Genomic DNA, 12177 nt, shown 5'->3' with positions numbered 1-12177 from the left:
TACTACTAGTCTTCGAGACTTTTTGGGCCCAACAGGTTTGTGCCCCATTGTTCTACCCCAACGCATACGTTACAACGACGGACGACTCCAGTTTCCTCAAGACTATGTAGTCTTCCCCGGCGTTTCATTCAAAACAAAAATAAAAGGAAAAGAAAAAAGACATCGCCTCAATGGACTCGATTGTTTCCTGTTAATCCACGCTAGTCTCTATAAAAAAATCTTGGTGGCTCGCATTGCTTGACATCTTAAACTTCGTTGTTATCCAAAAGACACCAAGAACGTTGGTGACTGGAAGGCTCCAAGTCCCGATCACCCACCGTCCCCGTATGTTGCGGAGGGATCGATGATCGAGTGGCGTCCTTACAGTGTTTTACTGTTCTCCATACACAGGTTCACTTTCTAGAATACGTAGGCAGAAGGTAAGTCACGATGAGGACTGGACCTTTAGTGCAACAATGAAGTGGAGAGAGAATTATAAATATGTATCACTTGGGAGTCATGCTCCTATCACTGAATCCAACATTAATTCTACTCAACCATCTAAGGGAAAATGGTGGACGACTTCAGTCTCCTCCCTGCTCTGCTCTTCATCACGTTCTTCTTCTTCTACTACTTTATTCAGCATTGCTCATGCGAGAAGAAATCTAATAGAGAGCCTCCGACGAAAATAAGCTTCTTCGAAATGGTGAAGAACAAAGATCGGATTCTGGAGTGGACAACGGAGCTGGTGCTGGCGAGCCCAACCTACACCATCACCATGCCTTCCACTGTCATCACCAGCAATCCCAAGAACATCGAGCACATCCTCAAGACCAACTTCCGCAACTACCCCAAAGGCGACGACTTCATGGCCATCTTCTCGGAATTGCTAGGCCATGGCATCATCAACTCCGATGGCGACCACTGGAAGCTCCAGCGGAAGGCTGCCAGCCGCGAGTTCAGTACCAAGAACATTCGCACCATCATCTTGGACAAGGTCGGCAGCGAGGTCGCCGACCGCCTCGTCCTCCTCCTCTCAAAGGCCGCGGCCACGGGCGCGTCCCTCGACCTCCATGACCTCCTCGACCGCCTCGCCATCGACAACGTCTGCCAGATTGTCTCCGACGTGGATCCAGCCTGGCTTGGCCACGGCAACGTGGACGTTCGCAGGTTCATCCACGCCTTCGAGGCGGTATTGGGTGTCGTCAACAAAAGGTTCAACCAGCCTTGCTTTGTGTGGAAGCTTCAACGGCTGCTCGGCGTTGGATCTGAGCGGCGGCTGAAGGAGGAGATCGGCGACGTGCATGAGTTCGCCATGAGGATTGTGAAGCAGAGGAAGGGAAGGAAGCCCGAGGAGATAAGGAGCAGCAGTGACTTCCTCTCGCATTCCGTGCTTAATGGGAACTCCTCCGACGAGTTTCTTCGTGACATCATCATCAACTTCGTGTTTGCCGCTCGGGAGACCACGCCGACCGCCATGACCTGGTTTTTCTGGTTAGTCTCGACCCGGCCCGAGGTTGAGGAAAGGATTTTGGATGAGATCGATTCAGTCAGGGGGAGGCATGGAAATCATGATGGAAAGCTGACAATGGATGAGCTGAGAGAGATGGATTACCTCCACGCGGTGCTGTCGGAGACGCTAAGGCTCTACCCCCCGGTGCCGCTCTGTCCGCGGCATTGCTCGGAGGATGACATGCTGCCGGACGGGACAATGGTGAAAAAAAGGTGGAGGGTGATTTACAACAGCTACGCAATGGGTGCGATGGAGAGCATTTGGGGGGAGGACTGCAAGGAGTTTAAGCCAGAGCGGTGGCTGGAGAACGGAGTTTTTCGGCCAAAGAGTCCGTTCCAGTTCCCGGTGTTCCATGCCGGGCCGAGGACGTGTCTGGGGAAGGAGACGGCATACATCCAAATGAAGGCGCTGGCTGCAAGCGTGATCGAAAGGTTTAGTTTCGAGGTGGCGGCGACGACAGAGGTTGAATTTATCTCGACTTTGAAGATGAAAGGGGGGTTTCCGGTGTCGGTGAGGGAGAAGCAGGGGAAAAGAACGTGCAAAGGTGGCGGTGACCTTGCAATGGCTTGATGTCGTTGCCATTTGTTGAAGAGCCCAGCCATACTAGCATTATACGTTAGTTATGCCTTTTAGTTTTCCTAGTTTTCTATTTTAAAATTATTCTATTTGGAATAGCTAGTTTGTCTTTTAGTGAAAACTTGTCATAATATGCTAAGTTCATGGCATGCTCCGATATCCCTGTGGCGTCCTTTGTCAGCTCCTATGAAGAGAAGGTAGTGAGGGGAAATCCCTAGTCAGCTCCTATATATATAATATCAGCTCTCTATTTGTTTCTTTTCTTAAGAAAAATATTTCAGCTTTCGATCAATGGTGGATTGCTTGAGGACCTTGCATGGTTTACAAAACCCGTAACAAATGATATAGAAGGAACCTAAGGTTTTGTTGAGGTCCAGCGGTCTATCAAAAAGCATCTCTTACGTGCATAACCTTTGGAATTACAGCCTAACTACCACTACAAAAATGGTTATCTTTACCAACACTTTTTAGAGCCTTTTTTGACGCGTATAAACATTGGTAATTTACATGTCGACACTCTAATAAGCGTCGCAAAATCGTCGGTAGGTGTAGGTTGGAAGTATTTTTTGCCGACGCTTACAAAATGCGAACCTTTATCGGTCTACTTCGGTTTCCGCCGATGCTAATACGCGTCGGCAAAACTTGGGTTCACGCCGACGCTTATAAGCGTCGGCATTATTTTGGTTTCCGCCGACATCAATATGATTTTTAAATATGGAAATTAGAGTTTAGCAAAATCACCTCTCAATAGGATACATCCGACGGTAGTGAACCGGTCCACCAAGTTTAGCTCCACCGCTAAGTGAATGAGTAGATGAACCATAATAGTAAAAAACTTAAGAGAATTTTTTTTTTCATATAACATAGTGTAAGTGCAACATTAGTCTCCAATTGATCAAGCTCCCTAGGATCAAGAATTTTAGAATATAATGTCTAAAAAAATGATGACAACTAAGAAACAATTGCAAGAAGTTGCTTCAGCGTTGACGATCTTAAAGCCAACGGAAAGATATCTTGCATCAAAATGTGACCATCGTGACTCTTAAGATTTCAAATTTTTCGCTCTTTAAGATTTACGCATCATGAAATGTTCGATGCATACAGCCATCTGGAACCTTCATACTTTTCAGAACGGTTAGAAATAGATATTTCTCTTGAGTAGACATTGTGTAACATGCAGAAAGTATAAAAAATTTATCATTAGCAAGCTTTTTTGGATGAAGCTCTTGTCTTATACCAATGTCTTTCAAATCAAGATACGTTCTTTGATGTTCTTATTAAGATTTAAAAATGTTCCAATCAAGTTATCACAAATATTTTTCTCTATATGCATCACATCAAGATTATGTCGAAGAAGATTATACTCCCAATAAGATAAATCAAAGAAAATGCTTTTTTTTCATAACTGTTTCTGTGTAAATGCTGCCATTGTGTCATCGTCAGTTTTCAGTCCATATATGTTGTCATCACTCTCGAAAAGGTTGTCACCATTCTCAAAAACCTTTACTAGTAATCCTTCATTCATTGAGCTGCCAACATCCTACCTTCCCCTCTTCTTTGAACATTTGGAGACCTTACCGGGTATATAATTGGTGTCATGCATTTGTTCTAAGAACTCTAGTTCTAGTTGGTGGAATAGGGGCAGATCGCAAATCTATGGTACCATCAAACAAGTCATTCTGAAATTGAAATAGATGGTTTGCTTCTAACCATCGACGATGGCTCATATTACAGAACTTTTCTTAATGTTTTAACCAATACAAATGGGTCGGTCAGGGCCGGAGAGGAGGCCGAGCTCGCATCGAAGAGGAGGGAGGAGGAGATCGATCGGGCTAGGGCTCTGGAGAGGAGATCGATCGGGTCGGTAGCTTGGCACCACAGAGGAGGAAAAGGGGGCTAGGGCTTGGAAAATGAGGGTTACAAGACGATCGGGCACTGGTTTAGTGGGGAGGTAGCCTCTGACGATGCTTATAAGCACCGTCTTAGCTCCCGGCCTCCGATGACACTTATAAGCATCGTCTTAGGGGCTGCCTTACAACGCTTATAAGTGTCGTCCTTGGTCTGGCTCAGTTTGGACTTCGACAATGCTTTTAAGTGTCGTCTAATCCCTTTCTTCCTGTTACATTTGGCCTCCGATGACGCTAATAAAAGCATCGTCGTGGTTTCATATTGGCTTACGCTACTAAGAAGCGTCGGCAAATTTTGGCATAGAGCCAAAATTACTGACGCTTCTACCTAGCGTCGGCATGTAAATGTCGCTATAGCCTTCTTCTGTTGTAGTGTACAAACGAAATAGTAAGAGTTTTGACAATATCTGTTGTACGTTTACTTGGTACACCATTGATATGGTGAATCATGTTTAGTGCAATAATGGTATTCCATTGGTGCAGGGGAAAAAAAATAAAAAAGAAAAAGTATTCCTACAACATTCAGCTGCAACATTCAGCAATCACCCTCCTTATTCTAATCCAACACTCACAAAATTTTAGAAGAATATCATAGAATTAATGTTTGCGCTCCACCATCCTTAATTACATAATATATCATGGGAAAATGAGTAGGAGTAAGGGTTCATATCTATGGTCCAATTAGAGAGATGGAATATGTTTGTCCCTCCATCTCTAGTTTTGTTTTCAATTTATCACAATTTTCTTCAATCACCTAGAACATGTACCCACTGCAACAAGAGAAGCATAAACTCCGTCTGCCAACTCCATGAGGGCTTCATGCCGTCCTTGCTCGACTATCACACCGTTCTTTACCACAGCAATTATATCAGCTCCTTTAATTGTGGATAAACGATGAGCCACAACCATCGTCGACCTTCCAACCTTCACCCTATCCAATGCTTCCTGTACCACATGCTCAGATTCCACGTCTAAAGCGCTGGTTGCTTCGTCAAGCAGTAGAATTTTAGGATTCTTGATAACCGCTCTTGCAATTGCTATGCGCTGCTTTTGCCCACCGGACAGCTGCATCCCTCTCTCCCCGGCGTTGGTGTCATATCCTTGGGGCAATGCCGATATGAACCAATGGGCATTTGCTGTTTTAGCAGCTGCAATGATCTCTTCTTCTGATACCTCCCTTTGCTTTCCATAAGCTATGTTGGCATGGATTGTGTCGTTGAATAGCACTGGCTCTTGGCTTACTAAGCCTATCTGCTGTCTCAGCCAACTTACTTTGAACTTCTGGATTTCTACTCCATCTAACAAGATTTTGCCGGAATCAGGGTCATAGAATCTCTCCAGCAGAGCGATGGCAGTCGATTTTCCACTTCCACTCTCTCCAACTAGTGCGACAATCTGTGCAATAAACTTTAAATTGTGAGCATTAGGAAAGGTGTCTAGGAACTATTGTGAGGACCGTGCGGGCGTATATCTAGTCCCACATCAGCTATGTAATCGGTAAAATTTGGATACTTATATAGGGCAAACAAACCCAAATAATATCTTCATTTAGGTCTTGAGTTGTAATAAATAGTATCTGAGCAAACCCAACCAATTGCTTACGTGGACTAAAGAACACTATAGTACGAGCTCATTGGAGTTGATCATGGGCTTAAAATTAGATTTGAATGGATTTGGACCTTTAGCCTGAGGAGCTAGAACATCAAAGGTTAAAGGAAGAGAGTATGTGAGGATCTATATGGGGATGTGTTGTTTAGTCCAATATCAGTAGATCTTGGATTACTTATACATAACCAAAAAATCAACATAACACCTTTCAACTAGTTTTTTTAGGTAATATTCTGTGTTGTGACAAGAATAACAAAGAAACAAGGGGAAGTAGCAGCGGCAGCTTAATGCTTAAATTTGTGAGAGAACTTGGGAATATTTTCGGTTCAAAACTCACTCTTATATTGATGGATCATGATGATTTAGTTGATATGAAATTTTGATGATGTACCTTTCTCGAGGGGATCCTCAAGCAGAGGTCACTGAAGATTTGCACATCGGGACGGGTAGGATATTTGAAGCAAACATGCTGGAATTCAATGTCTCCCCTCACATTCGATAACACTCTGCCGTCATCAGTGCTCGAGTCAATCTTGGACGTCCGAGCAAGAATTGCAAAAATTGAAGCAGTTGATTCCTTTGCTTTGGCGGAATCTGGACCGAATGCACTTGTCTGTGAAATTCCGATAGCTGCGATGGTCAAAGCGAAGTAGACCTGCCAATTATAAAGAAGAATATGAAGCCAAATTTTGGTACAAATGGAATCAGCAACAACAATGACAAGAACAAAATTCCATGGCACTGACCATAAATACTTGAGTAAAACTTGCATGACCATCATGAATAAAAATGGCGCCCACATAAAAACATAGTGCATAGGTGCAATAGAGCACCAAATTTGAGAAGCCAAAACCGAAGCCACTTGTGGCTCCTCGTCGGACTCCATGTTTCATGGGCACTCTGCATTTCTTTTCGTAAGTATCCAAAATCCTCTGCTCTGCACAAAACGATGCAACAGTTCGAATGCTCCTGACTGCATCGCTTGCTACCCGACTGGCATCTTCATACATAACCTGCAAAAAATTTAATTGCATTCTTCATGAGAACATATCCATATAAGAAAAAGAGAGTTCACAGGCATTGTTACGTACCTTGACATCTGCACTGGATGGCTCAAGTAACTTCGTCTGAACATACCCCTGCAAACCCACCAGAGGTCCCAATATAGAGACTATGAGTGCAAGTCTCCAGTTTGCAACCATGGCTATGACAAACCCCATGACAGCAGAAGATAAGTTCTGAACCATCACTGCCAAGGAATCTCCTACAAGCGCTCGTACGGTCGAAGCATCTGTTGATAGCCTTGCACCAATTGCCCCGCTGGGAAGATACAAGAATGCATGTTAGGAGGGATTACCAGGCTTGTGATGTTGTTGTATAGGCGAAATCCAATCTACCTGGAATTTGAAGGCTCGTCAAACCAGCTGATCTCTTGGTGCACCACTCTCTCAAATAACAAGGATCGTATACGTTTGATCAGATTTCCACCTGCCACCGCAAAGAAGTAGTGCTGTGCTGGTGCCATAATGAGAGAGAATACCCCCAGAAGCGCATACATCAGTGTCCAAAACCTGGCTTCTTTTCGCTGTTCGTGTGGCGGTTCGAAGAATGTCATGATGGAACGCGAAATGAGGAATCCAAACACTGGAAATATCACTCCATGTAACGCGGCAGCGGTGGATCCTAGCAGAAGAATTGGCAGCTCCGGTTTGTTCAGAGAGGCCAGTCGCCTGACAGGTACCCCTTTGCTCACTTCGCCATCATCATCCTGCTCTTCTAATTCCTTGTGTTCATCTTCTAAAGATGTTGAGGAATAAGGCACGATGCCTCCTCCATGGGAGGAACCTCGGCTAGTTGATCTCTGATGGGAAAACCTGGAACTCGCCGATCTGCTCAATGACCTTGCAATGTCACAACTCGAACATGATTTTCTCGACTCCACCGGAGGTTCTTCATCTTGTTTGTTAACCTCCTGCAGGCGTACAAGTTGCGAGTACGTCCCGTCGACGTCTTTGATCAACTCAGCATGCGAACCTGCTCAGCATAATTCAGACCACATAGATTTGGTAGTTAGTACTAGAGTTTCATGAATGTCTTTGGTACGTTCTTTTTATCTTCTCTACTGATTATGATAGCATGAGACAGCGAGAAGAAATATTACGACAAAACTATCACCTTGTTCTACAAGTTTTCCGTGATGCAGGACTGAGATCGCATCAGAATTCCTCACAGTGCTCAAACGATGAGCAACCACGATGGTGGTCCTTCCTGACATGATTCTGACCAATGCATCTCGAACCATCCTCTCGGATTCAGCATCCAACGCGCTCGTGGCTTCGTCCAAAAGTAGGATCTTGGGGTTCTTCAGAATTGCCCTCGCAATTGCAATCCTCTGCTTTTGTCCGCCAGAGAGTTGCGCTCCATGCTCGCCAACCAACGTATCAAGGCCCTGCCATTGCAACCATGTAACTGAGGAATACAGTCGTAGGAGAAAATCAAATAGCTAGAAGAAAGTGATGTATTTACTTCCGGCATCATGTCAACGAACTTGGCAGCATTTGCAAGCTCAAGAGCTCTCTTAATATCTTCCAGTGTTGCTCCTTCCTTCCCATACGCAATGTTCTCCTTGATGGTGGCATCAAACAAGACGGGCTCTTGGCTAACTAGTCCCACCTTCTGCCTCATCCACCCAAGCCTTAAGCTCTTCAGGTCGACGCCATCTATCAGCACCTCACCAGCCTGTGGATCATAAAATCTCTCCACCAAACTAATCACAGTAGATTTGCCACTGCCACTCTCTCCAACTAGAGCCATGGTTCTGCCACTTGGTATACGCAACGAGAAGCCATCAAATATCAACTGATCGGGCCTTGCTGGGTAGCTGAAATAAATATCTTTAAGTTCGATGTCGCCCTTCATATCTTCCAACTCGATGCCGTTTGTGTCATAGGCATCAATGCCTGGTTTTCGGTTGATAGTCTCGAACATTTTATATGCTGCTGCCTGCCCTGCTGCAAATTTATTCAAACAGGGGGATGTCTGGCCAAGGGACCTGGTTCAACAAAATTTCAGCCACAAGAATCAGGGTTTGAAATAAAGTTTTCGAACGATAAGAGCAAAAAGTGATTAATGAACTCTGACTTACATTCCACCGATCACAATGGCTTCTATGACATTCATGACAACTCCACCATTGTAGCTTTTCTCAATTATCAACTTGGAACCGTACCATACAGCTAAGCCATAACTGCAGAACAAAATGAATAACATGAAGCCAGTTCCTAAGCCAGTGACGGCCCCTTCGTGAACAGTAGCCCTGTATGCAACTTTTATGAACTTGTTGTACTTGTCAATGGCTCGCTTCTCACTTGTAAAGGATACAACCTAGAAAAAAATGCATACAAACAGGAATAAAACTAAGAAATCAGGAAGCACTTGATATATAATAGAGGATGCAACACAAATTCATACGTACTGTTCTGATGGATCCAAGTGTTTGTTCGACCACAGCTCCAGCTTCAGCGTATGCCTTCCGTCCACGGCTCGACAATTTGGACAGTAACAAATACATGGTTCCAAAAGCAATAACAATGGGAGGAAAACTAGACAACATGACCAGAGACAAAAGCCAGCCTCTTGTAAATGCTATAATAAAGCCACCAAAGAAGGTTGAAACGAGTTGCACAAAAGTTGCAGCCTAGGAATAACAACAAAAAATAATTATTAGATGCTTTTGAAATTACAACGGGTTCAACTTTCATATGATAAGACAGGAATTCATGGGGGAGCTTTTGCATGGACCAGGGGAGATCAAGAATTGCATGCTGTTAAAATTTTTACATGGTTATTTTTTAGAACAACATAAAACTTCTGGTTTATAGCTTATTTTTCTTCCTTCCATCCTTTTCCTTCTTGATGGAACGATTTAAAGCATGTCCAAAAAACTATATGTCAAAGAAGATGTGGATATGATATATATATATATATATATATATATATATATATATATATATATATATATATATATATATATATATATATATATATTGAGATGCCATGGCACTTAACCCTCATGTTAAAAATAAAAATGAACCTTCTTTAATGTTATGAAGAAATTACATTATCAAAAAAAGTTATGCAGATATTAGCAGAACAATATTTCAGATGAGATAAAATTGAAATATGTTTGGATGTAATTAGGGTCTAGGGAACTCTCTGTGTATATTTTTTTGAATGGAAACTCTCCCTGTATCAATGATATGCGTCTCACTTTTGGACCAATGGCATCCTGAATAAGTGCAGTGTCCCCAGTTATCCTCTCAATTGCTTCCCCAGTTGTAGTTTCATTATCAAAGAATGCAATGTCCTGTCTCAGTAAAGCTTTGAGGTATAAGCCACGAATTCGAGTTGCTTGTCTCTCTCCAGTCACCATCCAGCATGAGACCTCTGGCATCGAGAAGTTACAATGTTTAGATTGATACACAAAAACAAGCCTTCATTCATAAAAGATGCACAAAAACAAGGCTTTGGCCAACTATTTCATTTACCAGTTCAGTATATCAGTGCAATGAAAATACCACATATATCACTTGGCAAAAAAACTGTGCTGACAGATTAACTTCGATTTCAGAGTCTGGCATCCTCAACGGGACCCGTTCCTGAACTATCCGAAGATGCTTTTAATTTGATATTTGCAAAAGACTAACCTATAGGTGCTATCATGATATACTACAGATTGTTTGATCTAAATGAATGAGCCTGAGAGACACATGAAGTATAACGATGCTTGAATTTTTTTTTCGAACAGAGTACTTCGATTACTTACGTAGAACAGAAGCAACACCTGATCCTGCAGCTAAATATAAAAATTTGACAACCACCTGAAACAAAATTGCAACCAAACTCAGATTAGTGAAGTCTTCCATCAATAGCACACAGCATGACTAATTATAAGTAAGGAAGACAAATCAGCCCAGTGCGTTCAGATTCCCTACATGCAAAACAGTACAGGAAATATATCATCGATTCTTTACCTTTTTTTTTTTTTTGAGATGCGGCTCTGTACTACAAAATTTAATAAAGAAATTTCCCTCGACAAAAAAACTTAATTAAAAATTTAAGCTCTTGATGGGTACTTAAAGAAACAGAACAGTCAGTAATCCCCGTTAGCCTGATTAAACAGGCGATGGGATCTCACGCTACATGGAAAACAGAATGAGGAGACTGAAAGATTGGTGCGAGGCACAGCTTGTTCACCCAAAACAAAGTTCCTCAGGCAATGATGTCACTGGTGTGGCCCGAGGAACTTTTTTGTGCGACAGAGAAACACATCTTAGACTTAGAAATGTTAATGGTGATGGGCTGTGAGGGAGGCACCAACCTTGGAGACCTCATGCACTATAGAGGCCTTACTACTGAAGCCGAAGGCATTAACGAGCTGACCAAAGACGTAGGACACGAGCGACATCGAGATCCCGTTAGCGACCGCTGCGACAGTACCGACGGCCATCAAAGCCACATCGCAAGTGTCCGCAAATGAAAACATCTTACAGAATGGCACTGTTTCGTCCCCCTTCTTCGTCCGACCACCATCTCCCTCCCTCAGAATTTCCTCTTGTTTCTTCATATCTTCTCCTATTGCGTCTGTCAAGTCTTTTTTTCCCTGTTTACTCTCTCTATTTTCTCTGCTGGAACACAAGCCTACCTACATGCTGTCATCCCACCGAGCTTCTGGATTGAACTTGGAAACCAAGAAACACGCTATAACTGGTAGGAATCGCTATGCATTAAGTTCCATAGAAGCGGCATGTCAAAGCAGTGCCCTTTTTGATGGACTTCTAAGTGGGATGTTCCCAGTTTTCACCAGTGCTTGGCGTCCGTCATCATCCTGATGTACTTGAAAATTTGGGCGGCCCAATGTGACTCCAAACAAACGGACAGTGAAGGAACTAACGTCAAACAAGGAAATTTCTTTGTTGTCGGTATTCTCTTCCTTCATTGTCCATCGTGTATTATATTACATAACATTTATTAGTCATCTGAGCCCCTCATTAGAGAAAGTGAAGAAGAAATTATTAGATAGATTTAAGTCTATTTCAGCTGCTGCGAAATAGGCTCCTTCCAGTGGTGATCGACATGGCCGAGCCAGCCCTCTCCCATGAAGCTCTATTTGAGCTTCTTGCTAAAGAAATTCAATTTAAAAAACATGAAAACTTGCTTCCACGTATTTGTTGCGGGACTAAAAAGAAAAAAGAAAAATATTTGAAATAATTGGTTTTATTTTTTTGAAATTTAAATTATTTTATAAGTTTTTTTTTATGTAAAGGGAGGTAAAAAGGAGCTCTGACTTTTATTGAAGATAATCATATTTACAACAGAGATGTGAGACAAAGATGAGTTACATTGTCGAGAAAAGAAAAGAACATATGTTAGAAAAAGAAGCTAAATGGCTCCAAACCAAATTAGGACAGAAAATGTTGATCCTTGTAAGAAGAAGCAGTGAAGAAAAGGATCTCATCCAGACCTATAAGCAGGAGTATTCATTGTCTGAAAGTTCCAAACAATTTCACAAAAAAATTCAGGCCAACACTTTCC

The 12177-nt window shown here is 42.7% G+C and overlaps 1 protein-coding gene and 1 pseudogene across 1 annotated transcript; one reads left to right on the top strand and one right to left on the bottom strand.

Annotated features, from left to right (window-relative positions):
• Nucleotides 1–444: 444 nt before the first annotated feature.
• On the top strand, nt 445–2200 carry LOC120110533 (cytochrome P450 CYP94D108 pseudogene; annotated as a pseudogene).
• Nucleotides 2201–4543: 2343 nt separating this feature from the next.
• Nucleotides 4544–11440, bottom strand: LOC120111513 (ABC transporter B family member 9-like). The gene is made up of 12 exons (XM_039128662.3): nt 10964–11440; nt 10409–10463; nt 9854–10029; nt 9059–9280; nt 8729–8967; nt 8110–8635; nt 7759–8032; nt 6981–7617; nt 6675–6903; nt 6330–6596; nt 5975–6238; nt 4544–5370 (listed from the first exon to the last, which is right to left on the bottom strand). The coding sequence occupies exons 1-12, from the start codon at nt 11207–11209 to the stop codon at nt 4726–4728; spliced, it is 3780 nt and encodes a 1259-aa protein (XP_038984590.3). The 5' UTR covers nt 11210–11440; the 3' UTR covers nt 4544–4725.
• Between the last annotated feature and the right edge of the window lie 737 nt (nt 11441–12177).

Source organism: Phoenix dactylifera, chromosome 7 (genome assembly GCF_051530095.1).
Source record: "Phoenix dactylifera cultivar Ajwa chromosome 7, Ajwa_hap1_PhDact_Kaust_v1.1, whole genome shotgun sequence".
Lineage (NCBI taxonomy): Eukaryota > Viridiplantae > Streptophyta > Magnoliopsida > Arecales > Arecaceae > Phoenix > Phoenix dactylifera.
Note: the sequence above shows the minus strand (reverse complement) of the source record. Positions and strands in the feature narration are given on the sequence as shown.